Consider the following 23,306-nt stretch of genomic DNA (forward strand, 5'->3'; position numbering starts at 1 on the left):
CTTTTTTCATGAGTGTTGTGTAAATATTAAGGACACGATGTCCTTAACATTTACATTGCACACATGAAGTTAAGGACGCCATGTCCTTGATATTTACACTGCGCATATGAAGTTAATGATATGATGTCTTAAAGTTTAGTAACGGAAAGTATAAATACAGGACAATTTGTCATTAATATTTACACAATATTGATTAAGTTAAGGACATCATGTCCTCACACAACACTCATAAAGTTAAGGACATTATGTCCTTAACATTTACACTGCATACATAAAGTTAATGACACCATGTTCTTAACATTTACATTGCACATACGAAGCTAAGTACATGAGGTCCTAAAGTTAAACAACAGATGGTATAAATACAAGTTAAAGACATTATGTCATTAACATTTACACTGTACACATGAAGTTAAGGACGCCATGTTCTTAATATTTATATTGCACATATAAAGTTAAGGATATGATATCCTAAAATTTAACAACGGAAGATACAAATACATAATATTTTATTGCATTCATGAAATTAGAAACACCATATCCTTAATATTTACACAATATGCCGCAGAGAGATATTTTAGTCCCTTAGCATATACATTAGACAGTGACAGAGTAAAAAAATTTAATATTAGTGACTAACGGTGCATTTCCGCCCTCTCGTTTCCTCCCGTTTTTCGTGATTCACCACACATAAAAGCTACAATTCTCAGCTATTCTCCATGATTGAAAAAAACGTTGTTTTCTTATATTACTGTTACTTCTCCAATGGCGACATGCTAGATTTTCCTACAGGAATACACGCTTTGAAATTCGAGGCGTCAAATCGTCTTGTTCCGGCGAAGAACGTCGGTGAAATGTTGTGTATTTTCCGATTATAGCCGCCGGAAACAAGGTAGTCGGAATCAAATAATGACCGTTAAATTCCCCGAGCAAATTGATGTTAATAATATGCTCAATGCACCTGTAACATGTGTAAGCTGTTTTATTATCAACTTCTACAATCGTCTTCTCATTTGTTTGGTTTCCCCCCCCTTTATTGAGAGTCAATTTGATTACTGTTGAGCCAAGCGGAACTGGATAAATTTCATATTTTCAAAATTAAAGTAGTATAAGTTGCATTTCTCCTTATAAATTTGGCACGAAGCATCATTTTGTTAAATTTCACCTAGTTTGAATCCAGGAAAGCAAAAAAAAATTGCGACAAAGGAATATATTTGATGCTTAACGTTCATATATTATCTAATTGAGAATCAATTTGATTAACTTTCAAGTCAAGACGGACAAGATAAATTTCGTATTTTCAAAATTAAAATAGTAGTAACAAGTTGCATTTCTCCATATTAATTTTGTGTGGAAACTATATTTTATGAAATTTTGTAAATTTTGCCTAGTTTGAATCTAGGAAAGAAAAAAATAATAATAATAAAAAGCCAAATATTTTAGGGAAAAGGAATATTTGATGCTTAGTTTTCATATATTGTCATACATTACATGAAGCCTTTTTGAGTTTCGTACCTGTTCAGGTTGTATATCAGTGTATGCATGCAGGGGCGGATCCAGTGAGTAAAATGCTTAGACCCTGTATATGTGTTAAAAATCCGCTATATAAGTACAAATAATAGATAACGAACCCAATGCATTAGATGGAATGTCGTAGAATTCCAAGTCCAAACGCATAAAGTTCATATCTGTATGTGTGTGCTGCTCTGCATCAGATTATGCTATTGATATATCCAGTGAAATTCAGCATGTTTATAGAAGTGTAAATTTTTGGCGCATGAAGAGCGCGATAATAGAATGTGAAAGAACTTGATTAAAATTACTTAATATATTGGGAGAGATATGAACTTTATTATATGTTAGGTTAATTGGCATGAAATGAGAATGGGTATGAGAAAATAGATTTTGCTCTGTACAACTTATGCAACACTTTTAAGAAAAATAGTGAAATGTGAGAATAATTTAGATTTTAGACTATCCTGCCATTGACAGCTATCTGAATCACATGCAATTTCTTATGTTTAACTCTTGATCTAAAAAGAAAGGAGGAGAAATAAATTTGAATTAAACAAAAAGGTCTGCCACTATGAATGTTTTGATATTGCTTTGAGTTAATCTTTTGGGGCTATTGATATTAGAAACACCATTGTTTCAGTTCCACCTAGTGATGTGTGGAAAAGCATGAGTACATCAACTGCACTTGCTAGTAATCATTTACATATTCATTAACTCTCAAGTTGGATATTCTTTGTTACTGTAGAATGGAAAAAGGAGAGCAGGCTGATACAAAAGTCAATTATTTACACGATGATGGAAGGTGGATAACTTTGGGGCATTTGTCTATCATTGATGGAAGTGCCTTGGATAACTGCATTTCATGGTGCCTCCTAGTGTATATGTCCTCTTTGGTTATCCATGAGAACAGAAAAAGAGGAACAACTAATATGGAGTTTTCAGATGATCCCGAGGAGGCCGTTTCTTGAGCTCTCAAGCTTTTATTGGTTCGTGATACTTCTCCTTTTTAATCTTGTGCCTGATGTTTGTAACCTGAACTATTTTTGTTACACTTCAATACCCTTGGATAATCTATATCACATTTTTAATCTTGTGTCTGACCTGCGTTATTTTTTATACACTTCAATACACATGGATAATCTTTTTGTTTCCTGCATTTTGTAGATTAAAAGCTATGTCACTCTTATCCAAAGTGGAGCACAACCAACTGGCGTAGAAAATCTGCACCATACACAAGTTTGTAAGGTTCAAAGTTGATTTATGCTGTAACCGTTTATTTAAATTGAAATCAGGTTGAGTAATCTGCATTTGTCATTTTTTCCTAAACACAGTTGCTTTTTAGCTCTAACTTATTCCTTCTGTGATGAAATATAGAAATTCCTTAAGAGTAGAAAGTTTTCGATTATAGAGTCTTGTTCTTAGAATTGTTATATCATTTTGGTTGGTGCATCAAAGAGTGTTTTCTACAATGTGGAAACAGTTGTCCATGGTTCAAGTCTAATTTGGCTTCCTTCTCAGCTGTGAGAATATTTTCTTATTAAGTTTTAGAGACCTGGGGAATCATGAACCCTAAATGCTTCATTGGACAAATCAGTGGCAAGATACTTCACATTCTCTACTTTCCGAAATTGCTTGTAATTCTGCTGCTGTATTATCTTTCTAACTTTCCTGTGGGCGAAAGGTTGTAGTTGAATATCTTCATGTTGCATTATCGTTCAGATTTCACCATTTCTAGTCATCATCATCCCAGTTCCTTATCAATTTTCTTGGTTTACCAGACCTCGAAAAGAATACATCAACATCATAGATAAAGCAAAACAATATAAAAGCCTTTTTGGTTTAGTTTCTAATCTTGTGTTTCTTTTCCTCAGAACATGCATTCTGTTTGATGACATGAATCCTCTTGGGATAGTCATATTTTGCAACTAGTAAATAATTTCATGTTCTTTGTGGAACTTATTTTGTGATGAAAATGCTTCTGCTGAAAAAAAGAGCTCTTGAGATTTCTATATGTACAGCCATCTAACCTTATGCTCCAGCCATTTAGAAAATCAAATAGAATTTCTTTATGCACTTTGTTGGCAATAGGATTTACAGATATAGTATTTGTGTCCATCTTACCCAAACATACCATGCAATTTTTTTTTATTAAGGTGGATACTGGCTTTTCTAGCTCTGAATTGCATGTTAAATAAAGAGATCTTTTCAGACACAAATCTTTTAGGGTACATCAATATTGTTCAACAGTTTCTTGGTTACAGGAAAAGCCAATTCATTTACAATCCAATATGCTTGTCAATTGTAAAACTAATATGACAGAGCGAACAAATGCAGCAACAAGGAGAAAGGATGACATAGACATTAAGAGGAGTTCAGCTCCCTGAAGAATTCTGCAGAGCTGAGTATTTTGAGTTGACTGAGTTTGGAGCGTTGAGAGGAAGAAAATCCAAATACCAAGCAGAAAATCTAGACAAAATGTTGCAGTGACAGCATATCTTCCTCTTATTTATATGTCTCTGGCAAACATCCCTAAAGTAAGATCCATATCAGGTATGTTAGACTTCACACTTGTCATCTTCCTCGTGTTCCTGAATCTTTTCGCTATGCTTAATATTCTTGTACCACTTAGCACATGCAATATAGGCAACCAAATCTATTAATGTCAAACCAGCTAATAGAAAATAGAATCTGTCTAAATGACCTTTGTTAAGGTTTCCTGGTATCCATCCCGGCATGTTGTCAGTTGCTGATATTTTCATCACTACGCTCACAAGTAAGCTACTCACATAGTTCCCTAATGATATCGATGTCATGCATAGTGCACTTCCAAAGCTTTTAAGTCCATCGGGTGCTTGTGCATTGAAGAATTCCAATTGGCCTACATACATGAATACTTCTGAAGCTCCTATAAAAGCATATTGAGGGACTTGCCAGAAGATATTAAGAGAGCTTGAGCCTTCACAGTTTTTGCAGTCATTACTAGCATACTTTAGCCTGTAGCACTCCACAATTCCTGCAGAAAGCATAGCCATCACTGCTATGACTAGTCCAATACCCATCCTTTGAAGTTCAGTTAGCCCAGTATGATCACCCTTGCACTTTTTAAACCTACTGACTAGTGGATTAAGAACTCTGCGGTTGAGAAATATGACGCCTGCTACACTAAGGATGTCAAAGGTAGACATGCTTGCAGCTGGAATCCTGAAGTTTGCTATCGTAGTTTTCATGGCATCGCCTTGCTCGACAAAGAGCGAGGCCATTTGTGTGAAAACTACAGAGTAGATAATGGTACATAGCCAAATTGGCAGCAGTCTCAAAATGCATTTAACCTCCTCAACTTGTGAAATAGGACAGAGGCGCCACGGGTTGTGATCGCTCTGCTTCTGGTCGTCAAGTTCCCTTGATGTCACCACAGCTGCTCTGTCCAAGAATCTGCAACATGAAAAATCTAGTTTAGTGCATTATAGAATGGCAAATAGACTAGTCATCAATGATAAACGAATGACAGAGTCAGGTCATAAATTTGAGATATTTGTAGACATAGTGGATTGAACTCCTAAGTGTATTTCTGCTTACTTGAAACCGTGGGTGTGTAGCATTTTTCTACCACCAGTTGTGTTGTCGTCGTCTTCCCCTTGGTAGAAGTCATCTTCATTTTCTGGTGTTTCCACTCTACTCTTCTTTGTTGCTGCAACTAAAACTTGAGCAAACCTTGTTAGAGGATTGCCACTAGACTTGAAGTGTCTGTACCTTGCAGTGCCTCCAAGAAAGAGCATTAATGCTGCAAAAGCCGAGGCTGCAGATGCCCAAAAACCAAGAGCCCACATTCCTTCATCCTCAAAGTAGTCCAAAATGGTGTTGGAGAAGAGCGACCCGAGATTCATGAACAAGTAGAAGTAGCTGAAGAAGGCAACTTTAGATTGAGACTCCCTCGGATGCTGCTCGTCAAACTGATCGGCCCCGAAGGTAGCAATATTTGGCTGATAACCTCCATATCCTAGTGCAATCATGTACACAGAAATGTAGAATAGACCAATCCCCATGGTTGAATGTTCTCCACATAGAGTCATTCGATCTCCACAACCTTTAGGTTTGAGCAAGTAGAGTTGTGATGCTAGTGCTAGTAATGCCAATCCCTGTCAATGATGTTCCAAACTTAGTAAGAGCAAGACCGAGGACTATTACAATCTGAGACGAATTCAAGATTTAAACTTGATAGGTTCCGCCTTTAAGGTTCTTAGCATTGGACCCTTTGTACTTTTGAAATCATGGGGTTCAGAATTTAATTTTTGTTGAAATTTTAGTATTTCTCAATATATGTATAGATATACACACATAGTTCCGGAAATACCGAGTTTAGTTTAACCAAGTAAACATAGGCTCCATCAGCCTTTGATTACAATCAACACTAACAATTAGCAGGAATCGCGCTAGTGCAGGATGATGGTAGTAGTCAATGTTAAATCTTCTTGATTGGTTTTTCAATATGTACAGAAGTATGATAGGAGGTAATGGATACTTACAGTTACATAGATGACTTGAAAAATGGCACATGTTTTGAATCTTCCCCAGTAAGAGTCACTAAGAAAAGCACCAACAAGGGAGCATATATAGACTGTGCCAGTCCATTTGCTAACACTATTAGCAGCATCAGCATTGTTTTCTTTCAGCACTCTTGTCAAGAACAACACCAAATTCACTCCAACTCCAAAAAATGCTAGAGTTGCTAAAGCTTGATTCACTACATAATCAATATGGAAACCAAAACTATATATCAATTAAACAAAAGAATTAAGTTGTAGTGAAATTGATAGTTGAATTTTCTGGCTTGAAATAGTGATTAACATATGTGATAAGTGTGCACTTAAGGAAATGATGGTCATTAGTAGAAGCCTAACCCAATTCGAAAAATTGATTGTCAATTTATCCTTTTTCAAAAGTATGTATTTACGTAGTTCAACTTTATTGATTGCATCAGATATCAATTTATGGAGACACCCTTTGTTATTTTCGCAACGAGTTCTGCTTTTATTTTCTTCTTTTTCTTTATCGTTAAGTCCATTTCTGGAATTGAGTGGGAATAGAAGTTCTTAATTAAGACATAATGAAACTGACCACACCTAAATAGTAACCACTATATCATATCAATCACCCCATGATAGGACTTGCTTTCTTGGTTATTATCATGTGCTAGACTAGAAGGTTGGCTTGTCAAGTGAACTTTTAGCAAGCAATCAATATCTAAAGTTGGACTGATAGGTTACCTGTTAGATTTGACACTTCATTATTTCTTGAATGAACCCAAGAATTCCTAGTTAAATGCAAAATGACAATTTCTCGATGTTGAGGCCATCTCCAACGCTGCTGCATTTTGTCATAATGCAGTCAGTTTTTGGAGAAATTTGGCTTAGCCAAAATGGGGGTGAATAGTATTTGGAGTGACACTATTCATCCTCCATTACTATTCCCTATTACTTTATTATTATTTTTATTATTTAATTCTTTTAATTTATCTCTTTATATATACCTAATTATATTTATATAATATCTTTATAATATTAATTTTATATCTTAACTTTGGCGTATAATTTTGATAAATTAATTTTCGTGCATTTATTATTTTTATGTAAAATTGTAAGTTAATTTATTATAAGTTATAATTGTACAAAAATATATAATCATCTCAAAAAATGAATGGTGCAAATATAAAATATTAATAGCTTGTTTGGCCAAGCTGAAGAAATCAGCTTATTTTGAGAAGTGTTTTTGAAAAAAGTACTTTCTGAGAGAAGCAATATGTGTTTGGCTAATCACTCTGAAAAATACTTTTGAGCAATAATTTGTGTTTGGCCAAATTTTTCAGAAAGTGCTTTTAAGTATTAAGTTACGAATAAGGACATGAATATATTTACTTAATAGTTAATATTATAAGTAAATAAATAATCTTAAAAATTTATTATTACAGGCAATAATTAAATCTTTTTATTTTATTTAAGTAAAATATGAAAATAAAATTTAAAAGTATTTAATTCTTTTAATATAAGTTAAATATATAAAAAATCATTCAATAAATATAAAAGCATTCACCCCTAAAGTCACTATATATTAGAAAGCTATCCTAAAAATAATAAAAAATATTTATACATTAATATCCTAAGTATTAGGTTTAACGGTTATTTTAGTATATACTATATTTTGTTAAGGGTATTTTTGGTAAGAAGAAAAGTCAAAACTGTTTCTACTTCTGCTTTTGGGAAGAAATTACTTTTTTCTGCTTCTCAGGAACTGTTTATGCTTCTTCCCAAAAATATGTTTTCCCCCAAAAAAGCTTGGCCAAACACCTCAAGTTAGGAAAAAAAAGTGTTTTTGAGAAAAAAAGCACTTTTGGCCTCTTGAGAAGCTTGGCCAAACAAGTTATAAATGTTGCTAAAATTGAAAGGTGCGAATATAAAATATTAGATGTTGCTAAAATTGAAAAGTGAAAATTGAAAATACATTAAAATTGTACTTCGTAATGCATTAATAGATCAATTATGGGAGCATATAGAGAGAGGTGGAAGTTGAATATTTATGTAGTAGTTAATCTGAATTTTATTATAATGTAAGAAAGGAATATAAATTATATGTGATGAATATGGAAAAAAAAAAAAAGATAGAATTTCTTTAATAGAATAAGAAAATAAAATTTAAACAAAAAGATAATAAAATAATGTTGAAGAGAGAGAAGAATATAAAATAGAATATTCTTTTTTGGAGCAAAGAATAGAGTAATGGTTGGAGTAACTTTACTCCATTTTGGAGGAGAAAATGGAGGCAAGGGTTGGAGATGACGTGAAACAAATTCTCTATACTATCTTCGAAACTCTTGCAATTTTGTTTTGCAAGTAAATACACCATCTCTACCAGACTACCACACACCCATCAGCACCCTTATCTGGTGGGTGAATATAAATCCTCATCTGTCCCCTTTTTCTATTAAGTTTTATTTAGAGTCAGAGCTAGAATTTTGAGTTTATGGGTTTTGGAGTTTAAAAAGGGCGGTTTACTAAGTAGTTAATAAATTATTTGTACATATTAAGTGGATTCTTTAACACAAATATAAAATGCTAAGCTAAAAGGTTATGCTGAACCGTAAGCAATAAACTAACTTTGCCCTTGTTTCTATCAATTAATATTTTCTTTGATTACGATTTTTAAAATATTTTTTTTAACTATAAATATTATGATTTATAATACTTATTATTACAAGAATATTAAGAAATCAACGTCTAAATTCACAAAAAAAAATATATGACTTGACGATCGGACTCCATGTCCGTCATTCTTTTTGTAAAAGCCTAAGTATTGAGCTTCCTTTATTAGAGAAACAAAAAGCACCAAAGAGTAGGTCGTGGAATCGCAATGAAAATTAATTTTAATTCTAGTAAGTAGAGTTGCTTGATGTTTTATGCAATACTTTTTAGTAAATCTCCACTATTTGAGTATGGAGCATCATAACCTATCCTATTCACCTGTCCGAATTATTGATATTGTAAAAATCGTTTTCTTACTTTTTATCATCTTATGATCTAAAGGAGTCGTATATACATCCTAGTACATTGTATAAATAGTCTGTTTGATCAAACTTTTAAAATTAGCTTATTTTGAGAAGGGCTTTTCTCAGACTCAAAAGTATTTTTTTTTTGGTGAGAAGCAGTTTGTGTTTGACTAGTTAATTTGAAAAACACTTTTGAGTAGCTTCAATCTTTGACCAAAAAAACACTTTAGCTCAAAAAAAAGCTTGGCCAAACGGGCTATAAATAAATAGTCCTTCCGGTTCAAAATAAGTGATTTTTTGGCTTTTTTTTTTGTGGTCTAAAATAAGTGATTTTTTAAGATTTCAAGAATGAATTAATTATTTTTTTCCTATATTGCCCTTGGAGTAAAATAATGTAGGAGTATGTGTTAGAAGTGTTTATATGAAGAGATAGTAAATGTTAATATAATCAACTTCATTGATAATTAATGTTAAAAGGTGAATTTTTTAATATATGTGAAAAAAAACAAAAACATTTATTGACGGGGGAGAGTATATGAGAAGGCAAAAAGTTAGGGATAATTGATTGTCCAGATCACATAATTGCCCCACCCACCCACCAAGTAGCAGAGTTTTGTCAAGGATGACGTAGTAGCCCCACCACTTCATTTCCTAGGTATGTGCCAATTGCCAAAGATGTCTTTCCCAATAGTGCATGCTTTTCTCGTCACTTCTTTATCCCTCCTCGTCTTCCACAAAAAATTTGCTATTATAGACAAAAACCCTACCCATTAGGAGGAGCCAAATGTACCTATTTATATTTTTTGGAAAATTTTCGTACAATCATTTGATATTTGTTACCTATAAATTTAGCTAATTCATACCGTGTGTTAAAGGAAAAAATTGCTTTTTATTTAAAAAAAAATCATTTTCAGTATTTAAACTTGTAACCCTTAATTATAAATGAAAGAATCTCATACATTCCACTAGGTTCTTTATATGATAAAGACCTTGTACCTGTATATATGTGAAAGCTATCAAATAGGCCAAATCAATAGCTCTCGAATTTTTTGACACACGGCTTTGTTATTCTGAAAAGTGTTAGGCTTTGGCCTTTTAACACTCTTGTCAGTTTCTAGCTTCCCAACAAATGATATGTGGCTTCGTTTATTACCTCACCTTATTCCACCATTATCAACCTTTCTTTTATTTGTTTTTCCATTACAAAGAATTAAATGAGAATTAATTAGGATAATCTGAAACGATGTAGTTTATACCATAAGATTCTGACATTTATTCTCATGACTGAATATCTTGAACCTAGAATAATATAACCCGAATATCTCTATATTGGATAGTCGAATATCTACGTGGTGAAGGTAGAAATATCTCCAGGTAGTTACTCTAAAGGGCTGATATTTAGGAATTAGTCAATGTGTTCTGAATTTTAATTTTTCAGTTTAAATTTTTATAATATAAATGTTCTGAATTATTCCAAAATTAAGATTTTTATTTCAAATTTTCAGAATAAAATAAGTATTGACTAATTCCTAAATAACAAACCAAAGATTGTTCGTGTACTTCACTCGTGGTGAAGTTATTCAAACTATATAGGCAGATTATGACCCATTCACTTAATTGATGTAGATTCTAACAGTATATACCATGTATAAAAACTGTGACTTATCATAAATAATAATAATACTCTTAATCTGGATATAACTCAAAAGAGAGATAAGCAGATGCAGATATCATAATTTTATGTCGTTTCTTTTTCGGGAGATAAATTTACGACTTTTACAATATGATTAATTTTAGGAAGAAAAAAAGGAAAAAAAGCTTACGGAGAATCATAATTCCAGCCACCCATTTTCCACTTGCTTCTCTGATTGCTGGTTTTCCATCAAGATCAACAGTTCCATCCTTGGTGCATTCTATTTCTTCCCCTTTCATCATTTTCACCTAAAAGACAAAAGAAAAAAATATATAGTAAATTTAGTGAACTCTAATGAAGTGTTAGATCATTTATTTATATTAATTAAGTTTAACTTTTACATATTGACAATTTTTGTACCGTAAAGTCCCTTAAAAAATAACACGAATAACTTTCTATAAAAGTGACATTAGCTAGTAACCTGAAAAATAAAGTAAGTTACGTACTATAATATATTAAAATGTAATAAAGTAAATATTATTTATACGGACAGTGTATATAAGTTAAATTTATATTTATATACAGTTCTTTGCATGAGAAAACATTTGCATAGAAGAAATGGATATGCACTTCATTTACCCTTCTGTCTTCAAGAAAAGAACCAAAGATTGGTAAGTGGTAGGCACTAAGAAGTAGAAAGAACAAATGATCTTTTTTTGGGCTCTATTTGTGAGATAGGTGTGTTTAGCCATTTAAAGAACAAACAATATCGGAAAATAGAAATTCTCGCGAATAAGATATAAGACTCAAACTTATAGTATACAACTAACAATCTTTCTAAAAATATATCAAGAAAAAAAAAAGATGGTGAGTACTAACTTCTTTGGAGAGTTTCAAGCATGCCATTATTAGTGACTCAAAGGTAATTGCTTGAATTAAAGATTTGAAGAAAACGAAGGGAAAGGGGAGAAATGAGTATTCTCAAAACTATTTAAGTTAAGAGGTTGCTAGTACATGTAAGTGAGTGAAAGTATATATAGAATTTTGAGAGAGTTAAGTGGATGGTAGAGACTAAAAGGATAACAAAATTAGAAGGAAAAAAGAAAGAATAGGCATAGAACCGAATTTTTAACATGATGTTTTGGACGTAAGCATAGGACTACTTTTTGTTTGTGTATTGTGATTTAAATGATTTAACACATCAAATTACCTAATATTGAGGGTCCCATATAATATTTCAATATCCTTCATTTCAATGCCTTTCTTGTCTGTCAAATTGGTTCAGTTGATTTGACACATCAAATGGTGATTATTGTGAAGCTATGCTAAATGATGATTTGGAGACCTTGGACAAACTTTGACACTTTATTAACGTTACTTGCTTTAGTTGATACGAGATCGAGCCGTGAAAGCAGCAATTAGTATTTGCATTAGCATAACCTATCTGCATCATATCTCTTGGGTTGCGGTCTTTTTTCGGACCCAGCGTATTAGCATTATCTCTTATGAACGCGGGATGTCTTGTGCATCGGTCGCCTTTTACTTGCTTTAATTGATCATGAGAAATTATAAGACTTATAAGATTCCAAAAAATGTGTTGAATTTTTAGATGATATGATCACACAATTCAATATTGTATTAGAGTAACCAAAGGTTTCAGAGTTGAGTCTTAAAAAAGAATTTTCACATGCTTCGCTCATGAAAATAATTAAATTAAATCCGCACAAGGAGCGAGTGTGTTGAAGATATAATTAAGTAAATATAAGTGTGCTTTCTCTGATCGCTTTAACTTTTAGATGAGATAATCACACATTTAACAGCAAAATGATCGAATTTCATTAGATGACATTGGGATAACTTTGTTCTGCAACATGAAACTCTATCTTCTAATTAAGAAGTATCATATTTTTAGCAAAATGTATTTATTTTGCCAAAGTTATTGATGCCACAGCTTGAGATGAAAATCCCTACATTCTAATATGCTAAACCAATTTTATTCTTCCTTATTCGTAAATTTAGCTTAATGTACCTATTTTAGGCAAACACTACTATTCCATGTTATTACTCAAGCCAATACAAAGAATATTTTTTCTCTTTTCCCCCTTTTTTCTATTTTTATTACTGTTCTTCTCCTGCTTTAGAAAAAATATTACACCCAAGCAAAGGAATATATACTGATGCCTTCTGCCAACCATCAGTTGCATGCTAAATCTTCCTTTTCCAGAATATTATTAATCCGCTTCTTGCTTAATTTCTTCTTATAATTATCTCTGGCGTTTGGATTTGGAAAATAATTAATTGAAAACAGTATAGTTTTTTTCATGTAGATGAAAATAAAAAAAGAAGTTGTATGCTTATATTACCTTTTGATAAAATACTCGTGAAAGTTTTTAAGAAAATTTACCTTTGGATTGTTTATGATTTTCAGTGTTGTGAAGAGCGTGAAGCGAGGAAAAACGTCAACCCTCATTTCGCTTAAAGCGAGAAGCGAAGCGCTCGCTTTTTTGAAGTGAAATGGAATTTTAAAAAAAATTAAAATAAATACTACATAGACAACACATGTAATTGTAAGCAAATGTTCAATACTTCAATGTAAAGGATATAAAAATTAGAGGAAGGGCAGTTTTTCTCTGTTAAAAACTGGGCAGAGAAAGAAGAACCCAAGGATTGGCATCAATTCTGAGAAAGAACCGAAGGTAAAAAAAAATTTCGCCAACATTTCGCTGCTATTTGGACGTTGAAATAGTGAAAGAAAAAGAGAAAATCAGAACATACTTGTTGCTGTTGAAAACTTGAAGTTGAAGTTGAAGTTGAAGAAGAAAAACCCTAGTCTAATGCTCTCAGATGCTCTGCTTTAAAACCCTAGTTGTTATTGTTCGTTTAATAAAAGACAGAACAACTTCGTTTTTAATTAAATAGCCTGGGTCTCTTTAAAAACAAAGAAGTGGTCGCTCCCTTCGCATCGCATCGCTTGGTTGCTTCTCGCTTTTTAGTGGGAAGCGGTCGCTTTTTTATACCTGAGTCGCTTCGCATCGCTTCTCGCTTAAAGCGAGGAAGCGAGCGCTTTTTTAATCACGGATGATTTCTAAGTAACCATTCATTTTTCTGGTTTAACCATTCAGTATTTGAGTCTTGGTTGATAGAGTTACTCAATACTTGTGCTGGTGGGAAGGTAGCAAGTATCTGGTAATATAGTCGAGGCGCAAGCTGTCCCGACATCAACGTCTATATATATATATTTATATACACGGGGCTAGACTTTCAGCTCCTAGAAAAAATTCGAAAACTTTTCTAATCAAAAGAGGATAAGATGCACACACTTATTAACAACAGAAATTGGATATATAGAATGATAGAATCTTGAGCAACCAACAATAAAATGGAACCGATGGTTCCACATAAAAGAAAATATATACGCGAGTTTGCAAAACAATTTATTTGCTTTTTATTGTTTGTTGATTCCCTGTTGGAATAATGTAATGTTGCAACTTGCTAAACTTTATAGAATGAGGCTACGATTTTTTTAGATTTATAAATCCTATACACAATTACCAGCTTGGGTAATTTTCAAGGCAAGAAATCGTATGTGTGTAAAACAAAAATGAAATTGGACAGCAGTAGACACAAGTTATATTACAAAAGTAGATAGTGAGCCAAATATACATGAAAGAAATAGGAAACAAAGGATTATTGGGTTGGAGATTATTGGGTTGGACCAATTAGTACCAGTTAATGAATGATTACTGGGTTTGAACCGAGTTTCTTGGAATCAAATCACGGCCATTAAATTAAATTCCCCGAGCTAATTGATGCTAATTATAGTGTAGCATAAATTGGTAAAAGTTTCATAATAATAAAAATAATATGCTCAACAGACCTGTAACATCAGTAAGTTGCTTTATTATCAACTACTATCGTCTTCTCACTTATTTGGCTTTTTTTTCATTTATTAAGAGTCAATTTGATTAACTTTCAGGCCAAGTCAGCGTAAGTAAATACATTTTATTGAGGTTAAAAGTAGTATAAGTTAGGATAATTTTACTAGTTCAGTTAGTTGTCTAACTTAATTTTCACCTTGTTCGTGAGAGTTCGATTTCCTACCTTGTAAAAAAAAAAAAAGTAGTATAAGTTGCATTCCTCCTTATCAATTTGGTGCGGAAACTACATTTTATAATTTTTGGTTAAATTTTACCTACTTTGAATCTAGGAAAGGCAAAAATAAAAAGGCCAAAACTTTTGGGACAAAGGAATATATTTCATGCTTATCGTTCATATATTATCCTACTACACAAGTGAGGTCTTTCTAAGTTTCGTGCAAGAGGCAGATCAAGAATTTAAAGTTGTAGGTTATGCTTTACAATTCTACTACATCCTGTTTAATTTTTACTAGTTTTTAAATCTATTATTTGTATATACAAAGTCTAAGCCAAAGCTATTGGATTCGGATGAACCAGTACCTCCTTCATTGGCGCCTTCTCTGTATCATTCCTGTCCAAGTTGTATATCGGTGTTTGCATGCTCTGCTCTGCATTAGAGAATGCTATTGATATATCCAGTGAGGTTCAGCGCATTTGTAGAAGTTTGAGTTTTTGGCACACGAAGAGCGTGATAATAGATCGGGAAAGGTGTGAACTTTATTATATGTTAGTTTAAATTGGCATGAAATGAGTAATAGAGAAAAGTGAATAAATATATTTGTATTTGCATAATATTGGCACGAGAAGAATTCAAATTGAGTAACTTGATGAGTGAGGATTCTTATAGCCGACCCCAACTTATGCACAATAGTACTTGTAATTCTGATGGTGTACTATCATCTCAGTTTTGTCTGGATTTTCTTGGTTTACTAGACCTCAGAAATGAATACATCATTATCACAGATAAGGCAAAACAATATAAAGGTTTTTTGGTGTAGTTTATAGTGTTGTGTTTCTTTTTCCAAGAACATGCCTTTCTTTTTATAACCTGAATCCTCTTCGGATAGTTATATTTTGCTACTAGTAAATGATTTCATGTTCTTTGTGGAACTTATTTTTCGAGGAAAATGCTTCCACTGAAGAGAAACTCTTGAGGTTTCTAATAACTCTTGCTCCATGCTTTCGGAAACTCAAACTTACAGATTTTTTATTTGTGTCCATCTTACTCAAAACATAGAAGGGGAGCAACGGTAAAGTTGTCTCGAGCCGCCGAAGCAGCCACTAATGCTTGCATTAGGATAGGTTGTCTACACCACACCCCTTGGGGTGCGGCTCTTCCACGGAACCTGTGTGAACAGGGGATGCCTTGTGCACAGACTGCCCTTTTTTTACTCAAACATATCAATGCAAGTTGTTTATTAAGATGGAGACTGTCTCTTCTAGCTCTAAATTGCATATGAAATTAATGAGATCTTTTTGGACATGGGAATTTTCTAAGGGTACATGAGTAGTGTTCAACAGTTTCTTGGATACAGGAAAAGCCAATCCATTTACATATCAATCCAAAATGTTCGTTAAATCAAGAACTACTATGACGGAACCAACAAATGCAGCAGCAACAATGAGAAAAGAAGGACCGAGAAATTAAGAGCAGCCCAACTCTCTGGACAATTCTGCAGAGCTGGGGATTTTGAGCCGATTGGGTTGGAACACTGGAGATGGAGGAAATCCAAATACCAAAAGCAGAGACTCTGTCCAAAATGTTGTGGAGATTGCACATCTTCCTCTTATTCATATGGCTCTGGCAAAACATGCCTAAGGTATGATCATTATCAGGTACATTAGACTTCACACTTGTCAACTTCCTCGTGTTCCTGAATCTTTTCGCTATGCTTAATATTCTTGTACCACTTAGCACATGCAATATAAGCTACCAAATCTATTAATGTCAAACCAGCTAATAGAAAATAGAATCTGTCTAAATGACCCTTGTTAAGGTTTCCTGGTATCCATCCCGGCATGTTGTCTGTTGCTGATATTTTCATCACTATGCTCACAAGGAAGCTACTCACGTAGTTCCCTAATGATATCGATGTCATGCATAGTGCACTTCCAAAGCTTTTAAGTCCATCGGGTGCTTGTGCATTGAAGAATTCCAATTGGCCTACATACATGAATACTTCCGAAGCTCCTATAAAAGCATATTGAGGGACTTGCCAGAAGATATTAAGAGAGCTTGAGCCTTCACAATGTTTGCAGTCATTGCTCGCGTACTTTAGCCTGAAGCACTCCACAATTCCTGCTGAAAGCATAGCCATTACTGCTATGACTAGTCCAATACCCATCCTTTGAAGTTCAGTTAGCCCGGTGTTATCACCCTTGCACTTCTTAAACCTACTGACTAGTGGATTAAGAACTCTGCGGTTTAGAAATATGACGCCTGCTACACTAAGGATGTCAAAGGTAGACATGCTTGCTGCTGGAATCCTGAAGTTTGCTATTGTAGTTTTCATGGCATCGCCTTGCTCGACAAACAGCGAGGCCATTTGCGTGAAAACTACAGAGTAGATAATGGTACATAGCCAAATTGGCAGCAGTCTCAAAATGCATTTAACCTCCTCAACTTGTGAAATAGGACAGAGGTGCCATGGGTTGTGATCGCCCTGCTTCTGGTTGTCAAGTTCCCTTGATGTCACCACAGCTGCTCTGTCCAAGAATCTGCAACATGAAAAATCTAGTTTAGTGCATTATAGAATGGCAAATAGACTAGTCATCAATGATAAACGAATGGCAGAGTCAGGTCATAAATTTGAGATATTTGTAGACATAGTGGATTGAACACGTAAGTGTATTTCTGCTTACTTGAAACCGTGGGTGTGTAGCATTTTTCTACCACCAGTTGTGTTGTCGTCGTCGTCTTCCCCTTGGTAGAAGTCATCTTCATTTTCTGGTGTCTCTAATCTACTCTTCTTTGTTGCTGCAACTAAAACTTGAGCAAACCGGGCAAGAGGGTTGCCACTAGATTTGAAGTGTCTGTACCTAGCAGTGCCTCCAAGAAAGAGCATTAATGCTGCAAAAGCAGATGCTGCAGATGCCCAAAAACCAAGAGCCCACATTCCTTCATCTTCAAAGTAGTCCAAAATGGTGTTGGAGAAGAGCGATCCGAGATTCATGAACAAGTAGAAATAGCTGAAGAAGGCAACTTTAGATTGAGACTCCCTCGGATGCTGCTCGTCAAACTGATCAGCCCCAAAGGTAGCAATATTGGGCTGATAACCTCCATATCCTAGTGCAATCATGTAGACAGAGATGTAGAATAGACCAACTCCCATGGTTGAATGTTCTCCACATAGAGTCGTTCGATCTCCACAACCTTTAGGTTTGAGCAAGTAGAGTTGTGATGCTAGTGCTAGTAATGCCAATCCCTATCAATGAAGTTCCAAACTTAGTAAGGGCAAGATCAAGGACTATTACAATCAAAGGCGAATTCTAAATTTAAACTTGATAGCTTCAACCTTTAAGGTTCCTAACAGTGACGCCTATGTACGGTTGAAATTATGGGTTCATTATATGTGTGTCGAAAATACTATGTTCAAATGAACCAGTTAAACATCAGAATTATAATGGGAGTTAAAGGGATACTTACAGTTACATAGATGACTTGAAAAATGGCACATGTTTTGAATCTTCCCCAGTAAGAGTCACTAAGAAAAGCACCAACAAGGGAGCATATATAGACTGTGCCAGTCCATTTGCTAACACTATTAGCAGCATCAGCATTGTTTTCTTTCAGCACTCTTGTCAAGAACAACACCAAATTCACTCCAACTCCAAAAAATGCTAGAGTTGCTAAAGCTTGATTCACTACATTATCAATATGGAAACAAAATGTCAATTAAAGAAGAAAACAAAGAAGTGAAAGTATTAAACTGCTTTTAAGAGACAAAGTAAATGAAATTGGAGTGGTGTTCAAATTTCAATAGAAATAATAAATTATATTTATTTTGTTATTTTTATAAAATTAATGAGTTAAGTTATTCAACATACATGCACTCATCGTTCTTGCTAAGGTTTGCCTCTTCGCATGGGATTTGTCTAGACTCGGCACTGAGGTTTGACCTCCCTAATCGGAACTGTCTAAACTCAGTTGAACTCTGAGCCACCATCAACAAGGCTGACACAAGAGTGACTCTGATACCATCTGTAACAGCTAGCACGCTAGTGATATTGTTCGTTCTGAATCTATGTGCTCACGGGTTTAAAACGCGTTACTGGGGTCTAGGACTTGTTATACCCAGCATCTCTTATATTTTGTCGATGTAGGACCATGTCTATAATTTGAGGTGTTTTATATATATATATATATATATATATATATATATATATATATATAATAGTCAAATTAATTAATAACCTAACTTACACAATTTTTTTTTTTTTTTTGGGTCACATCACAAGGCAAAAAGTTGGGGATAAGTGAAAGTCCATATCACCATAATTAGCCCCTCCCCAACTATTCAAGAATCAAAATTTTGTCAAGGATGACGTGGCAGTCCCACAACATCGTATCATGGGTTTATGTTAGGTATGTCTTTTCCCAGAACTGCATGGTTTTCTTGTCACTTCCTTATCCTTCCTCTGTCTTCCACAGGATTTTGGCTATTACAGACAACACCCTATCCGAGGAGGTCTCTCTAAGAGGGAGCCTCGAAACTAACAGGAAACTTATTTTCGTGTGATCTATAAATCACAAATTCGAATTGTAAAAGCATCTACTTGCATTATATTAGATTGTCTATATCATATTATTTGGATGCGATTTTTTCTCGAACCTTGCATGACTTACGAAATACTTTTTACATCAGGCTACTCGCCGTTGAACTTTTATTTTAGTTACTGTGTTCTATATTAAATATTAAACATATTTAATAAAAAATTTAGTGCAAAAATAAAATTTTAACAGTTTTTGAATTCGTTTACGTAACTATAGTTCCTCCCTGATCCTTCACCCCACACCCGAGGTTGACCTAGTCTATTAGGTGTGGTTAAACCGAACTCAGTCATTTTTGTTTAAATATTATATTTGTAATAGAAAAATTATTAAATAGTTATAAATATTTAATTATAAATCCAATAACTAAGACGAACTATAAATTACGTGATTAATTTAGAACTCATAAACTATAAATCCAATCTCGTTTCTGCCTCACACCGTAGCTTAGATATGCCAAAACCTAGGTATCTATGTATTTGAAAGCTGTCAAATAGTGCCTAGCAATAAGACCTGGTCTTTTGACACACGTTTTGGTTAGTTTTACTGTAAAGTATTAGGCTTTGGCTTTTTCAACCTCTTGTCATTTTAGTTTTACTGTAAAGTATTAGGCTTTGGCTTTTTCAACCTCTTGTCATTTTCCCTTTCCAACATATATGATAGCTGTCTTTATTTATTACCTCACCTTATCAACCTTTCTTTTTCTTTGTTTTTCTCCCACCAACAGAAAAAGCTCTACGTCGGTTAAAATCAGTGAAGTAAATATTACTTGTTATTTATGTAATAGTAAATTTTCCTTGTTTAATCTGTCTAAAAAGGAATAATAATTTTTTATATTTAAAAGAAAATTAATTTAAAAATTTTCATTTTAGTTTATTTATAGCCAATAAAAATATTTATAACTTTATTTTTAGATCACAAAATTTAAAATTCTTTATTTTTAAACTTCATACTCAATCAAATAATAACACATAAAAATGAACCGGAAAGACTACATGTTAGAAATGTTAAGAGAGTTGGGTCTAACTCAATCGGAAAAGTTACTTCAAGTGATAAGAATTGATTTGAATTATATAAATAGATCTAGTTTATATACTTAATTGATACTATAAGATTCGAATTACACATTTACACTCTATACTCTCATGACTGTACATGCTGAACGTATAGAATAATATAACTTGAGTAGCTCTAGTATATACCATGATTGAACTAATAAAAGAAATTAAGCAGATGCAGATATTACTAATAGTACTTTATGTCGTTTTCTTTTTTCAAAGATAAATATTAAGAATTTTCTAATATGATTAATTTCAGGAATAAAAGCTTACGTAGAATCATAATTCCAGCCACCCATTTCCCACTTGTTTCTCTGATTGCTGGCTTTCCATTAAGATCAATAGTTCCATCCTTAGTGCAATCCATTTCTTCCCCTTTCAACTTCACCTGATGATCATATATAATAAAGTTCCAAAAAGAAAAATAAATTAAAATAAAGATATATAGTTAGCTTAACAAGCTTTGATATAATTAAAAAAAACTATATACTATCGGGTCACCTAAAATTAATATTGATAACTTAGAAAAAAAGAAGCTATTACGTGCGCCTATATCATGGTAAATGGTACGCACTAGGAATAAGAGCAAATCTTTTTTTTTTTTTTTGGGTGATATATATAACTAACAATCTTTATGAATATATTAAGAGAATGAGCGAGAGCCTTGGAGCAACATCAAAGTTGTCTCCTTGATAGGTCACGGGTTTGAGCTGTGGAATCAGTCGCTAATGCTTGCATTAGGGTAGGTCGTTTATATTACACTCCTTAAAGTGCAACCCGTCCCGGACCAAACATGAATGTGTGATACTTTATGTATCGAGCTGCTGAGAAAGAAAATAGAGATAAGATGCCTAGATTGTGAGTACTAACCTCTTTTGAGAGTTCCAAGCATGCCATTGATACTGACTCTAAGATTTGCTTAAAATATTTGGTATTAATGAGTGTTATCAATGGTGGAGATGAAGAGAAGAACCCAAGAAAGAAAAGAGAGTTGAGAATAAATGCAAGTGAGTGAAAGTATATATAGAAGTTTGAGAGATGATAAGTGGAAGGTGGAGATTAAAGGATTTTTTTAGGAAGAAAAAAAAAAGGAATAGGCACAAGACCAAATTTTGTTAACATGATGTTTTGGACGCAAGTATAGGTTACTTTTTGTTTGTGATTTAACACATCAAATTACCTAATATTGAGGGTCCATTTCAATATTTTTTCTTGCCTCTCAATTGGTTGAAAGTTGATTTGACACATGAAACACTTAGTGTAATGCTCTGTTGAATGATTTGGAGACCTATGTTTTTAAAGGGTGGGCAAACTTTGATTTTGATCACTTTATTAACCTTATTTTGCTTTAACTAAGCATGAGAAATTATTAGTCTTTTCCTCTTATGTTTCACAAATTTATGTGTTTTTTTAGCTAGTTTTTTCACGCTTATGGTCTTGACAATTTACGAAAATGATCTCCCTACCTTCACAAGGTAGGGGTAAGATCTACGTACGACCTTTCTCAGACTCTACTTATGAGAATTCACAGGATATATTATTATTATTGTATGGTATTGACAATTTATAACTATACGATCCTGAATAGCACGAGCATGTTGTGGAAGATCCCGAGATGTTTAATGAACTGTTAACTTGTTCCAAATCAAGCGTGTTCGCAAATTGCATATTAGGGAGCTGGATGATCTTCAAGAATTGATTAGAAGGTGTTTGGAAAATCATTTTGTTGATTCAAACAAAGAATTTAGAATATTATGTTTGGTTGCCTGGGGACATTTTAGAACAAGACTTTTGCAACCAAACGTAAGTATAAAATAATATATGTCGAGTTTTGCAGCATCTTGAACTTGGGGTTCAACTATGTTAAGTAGGGGTATACATGGACCGGGTCGGTTGGGTTTTTATCAAAATCAAATCAAACCAACTATATCGGTTAAGATTGGTTCGGTTTTATCGGGTTTTCGGGGTTTTTTTGTTACATGAATATTATTTCAGTCTTAATTTGTTAAATTTTTGATAAGTAAATATATGTTTAGTAAAAATTAAAAAAATTGACAAACATATGATCTATTAAAATATTCTTATGGGAGAATTTTCTTTGTAATATATGATAGTTTTTTAGTCATCTGACAATAATTTTTCGTTGATGTACACTTTCAAGGTTAACCGAATCTAATAATTAAACATAAAAATCAACATGATACCTAAATAATGATATGTTCTATTTAATTTTAAATTATCGAAGACCACTTCAAATTCGAAAAAGATATAAGAATTTAATAGATATTGACATATGAATATAAAAGAATAAAGAGATTAATGTATTTCATTAACACTTGATAAGGAAATAAACATACAACCCATTATTTAAAATTAATAAAAGTGGAGCACTTCATATTTATCCCATAAGAGAATCGCAAATATTTCTATCGATTTTTTAAAAAAAGAAAATTCTATAAAAAGCCTTAAAAGTATATTATAAAATTATATATTTATATGTCGGTTTGGTTCGGATTTTTTTTACTGGATACCAAATCAAATCAAATCAAACCAATCCTAATCGGATTTTTTTAATCGATTTGGTTTGATTTTTCGGTTTGGTACGATTTTCCGGTTCGGTTTGTATACCCCTATATGTTAGAGAAGGATAAGATTCCATATTATGTGCTAATTTCACTTGATGACATTAGAATAACGTTGTTCTGTCCAAATGGAAATATGAATCTCTAAAAACGGTAGCTTGGTGCACTAAGCTCCCGCTATGCGTAGGGTTCGGGGAAGGGCCGGACCACAAGAGACATGAATCTCTGATTCTTATTAAGGATTGTCGATTTTTTTTTTTAGCAAAATTAATTTTGCCAAGGTTATTATGCCC

General features: G+C 33.3%; 2 protein-coding genes and 2 long non-coding RNA genes across 6 annotated transcripts; 2 read left to right on the forward strand and 2 right to left on the reverse strand.

Annotated features, from left to right (window-relative positions):
- Positions 1-634: 634 nt before the first annotated feature.
- Positions 635-5,123, forward strand: LOC142169406 (uncharacterized). Of its 3 annotated transcripts, none has more exons than XR_012699130.1 (4): positions 635-972; positions 2,261-2,501; positions 2,680-2,760; positions 3,850-5,123. It is a non-coding gene; the product is annotated as an uncharacterized LOC142169406 (long non-coding RNA). The 3 variants fall into 3 exon arrangements; XR_012699132.1 differs by having other exon boundaries at positions 2,680-2,755; XR_012699131.1 differs by having other exon boundaries at positions 677-892.
- Positions 3,703-11,776, reverse strand: LOC107822150 (protein NRT1/ PTR FAMILY 7.3). Its single transcript, XM_075230507.1, has 5 exons — positions 11,565-11,776; positions 10,876-10,993; positions 6,039-6,256; positions 5,092-5,651; positions 3,703-4,947 (listed from the first exon to the last, which is right to left on the reverse strand). Exons 1-5 carry the CDS (start codon positions 11,589-11,591, stop codon positions 4,071-4,073), a joined length of 1,800 nt encoding a protein of 599 aa, XP_075086608.1. The 5' UTR covers positions 11,592-11,776; the 3' UTR covers positions 3,703-4,070.
- Positions 11,777-16,039: 4,263 nt separating this feature from the next.
- Positions 16,040-21,456, reverse strand: LOC107768467 (protein NRT1/ PTR FAMILY 7.3-like). Its single transcript, XM_075230506.1, has 5 exons — positions 21,302-21,456; positions 20,705-20,819; positions 18,249-18,466; positions 17,465-18,027; positions 16,040-17,320 (listed from the first exon to the last, which is right to left on the reverse strand). The coding sequence occupies exons 1-5, from the start codon at positions 21,326-21,328 to the stop codon at positions 16,444-16,446; spliced, it is 1,800 nt and encodes a 599-aa protein (XP_075086607.1). The 5' UTR covers positions 21,329-21,456; the 3' UTR covers positions 16,040-16,443.
- LOC107763702 (uncharacterized) lies at positions 19,054-19,433 on the forward strand. The gene is made up of 2 exons (XR_001643093.2): positions 19,054-19,187; positions 19,254-19,433. It is a non-coding gene; the product is annotated as an uncharacterized LOC107763702 (long non-coding RNA).
- Positions 21,457-23,306: the final 1,850 nt, after the last annotated feature.

Source organism: Nicotiana tabacum, chromosome 15, assembly GCF_000715075.1.
Source record: "Nicotiana tabacum cultivar K326 chromosome 15, ASM71507v2, whole genome shotgun sequence".
NCBI classification, from domain to species: domain Eukaryota; kingdom Viridiplantae; phylum Streptophyta; class Magnoliopsida; order Solanales; family Solanaceae; genus Nicotiana; species Nicotiana tabacum.

Bases quoted from the DNA above. Each gene is read 5' to 3' on its own strand.
- LOC107768467 (XM_075230506.1), bottom strand. From the start codon at position 21,328: ATGGCATGCTTGGAACTCTCAAAAGAG. The intron at 18,467-20,704 runs GTAAGCTTTTAT...TTGATAATGTAG, and splicing joins GGCTGGAATTATGATTCTAC to TGAATCAAGCTTTAGCAACT. The intron at 17,321-17,464 runs GTAAGCAGAAAT...TTCATGTTGCAG, and splicing joins CTACACACCCACGGTTTCAA to ATTCTTGGACAGAGCAGCTG.
- LOC107822150 (XM_075230507.1), bottom strand. From the start codon at position 11,591: ATGGCATGCTTGAAACTCTCCAAAGAA. The intron at 5,652-6,038 runs GTAAGTATCCAT...CATCATTGACAG, and splicing joins TTCAAGTCATCTATGTAACT to GGATTGGCATTACTAGCACT. The intron at 4,948-5,091 runs GTAAGCAGAAAT...TTCATGTTGCAG, and splicing joins CTACACACCCACGGTTTCAA to ATTCTTGGACAGAGCAGCTG.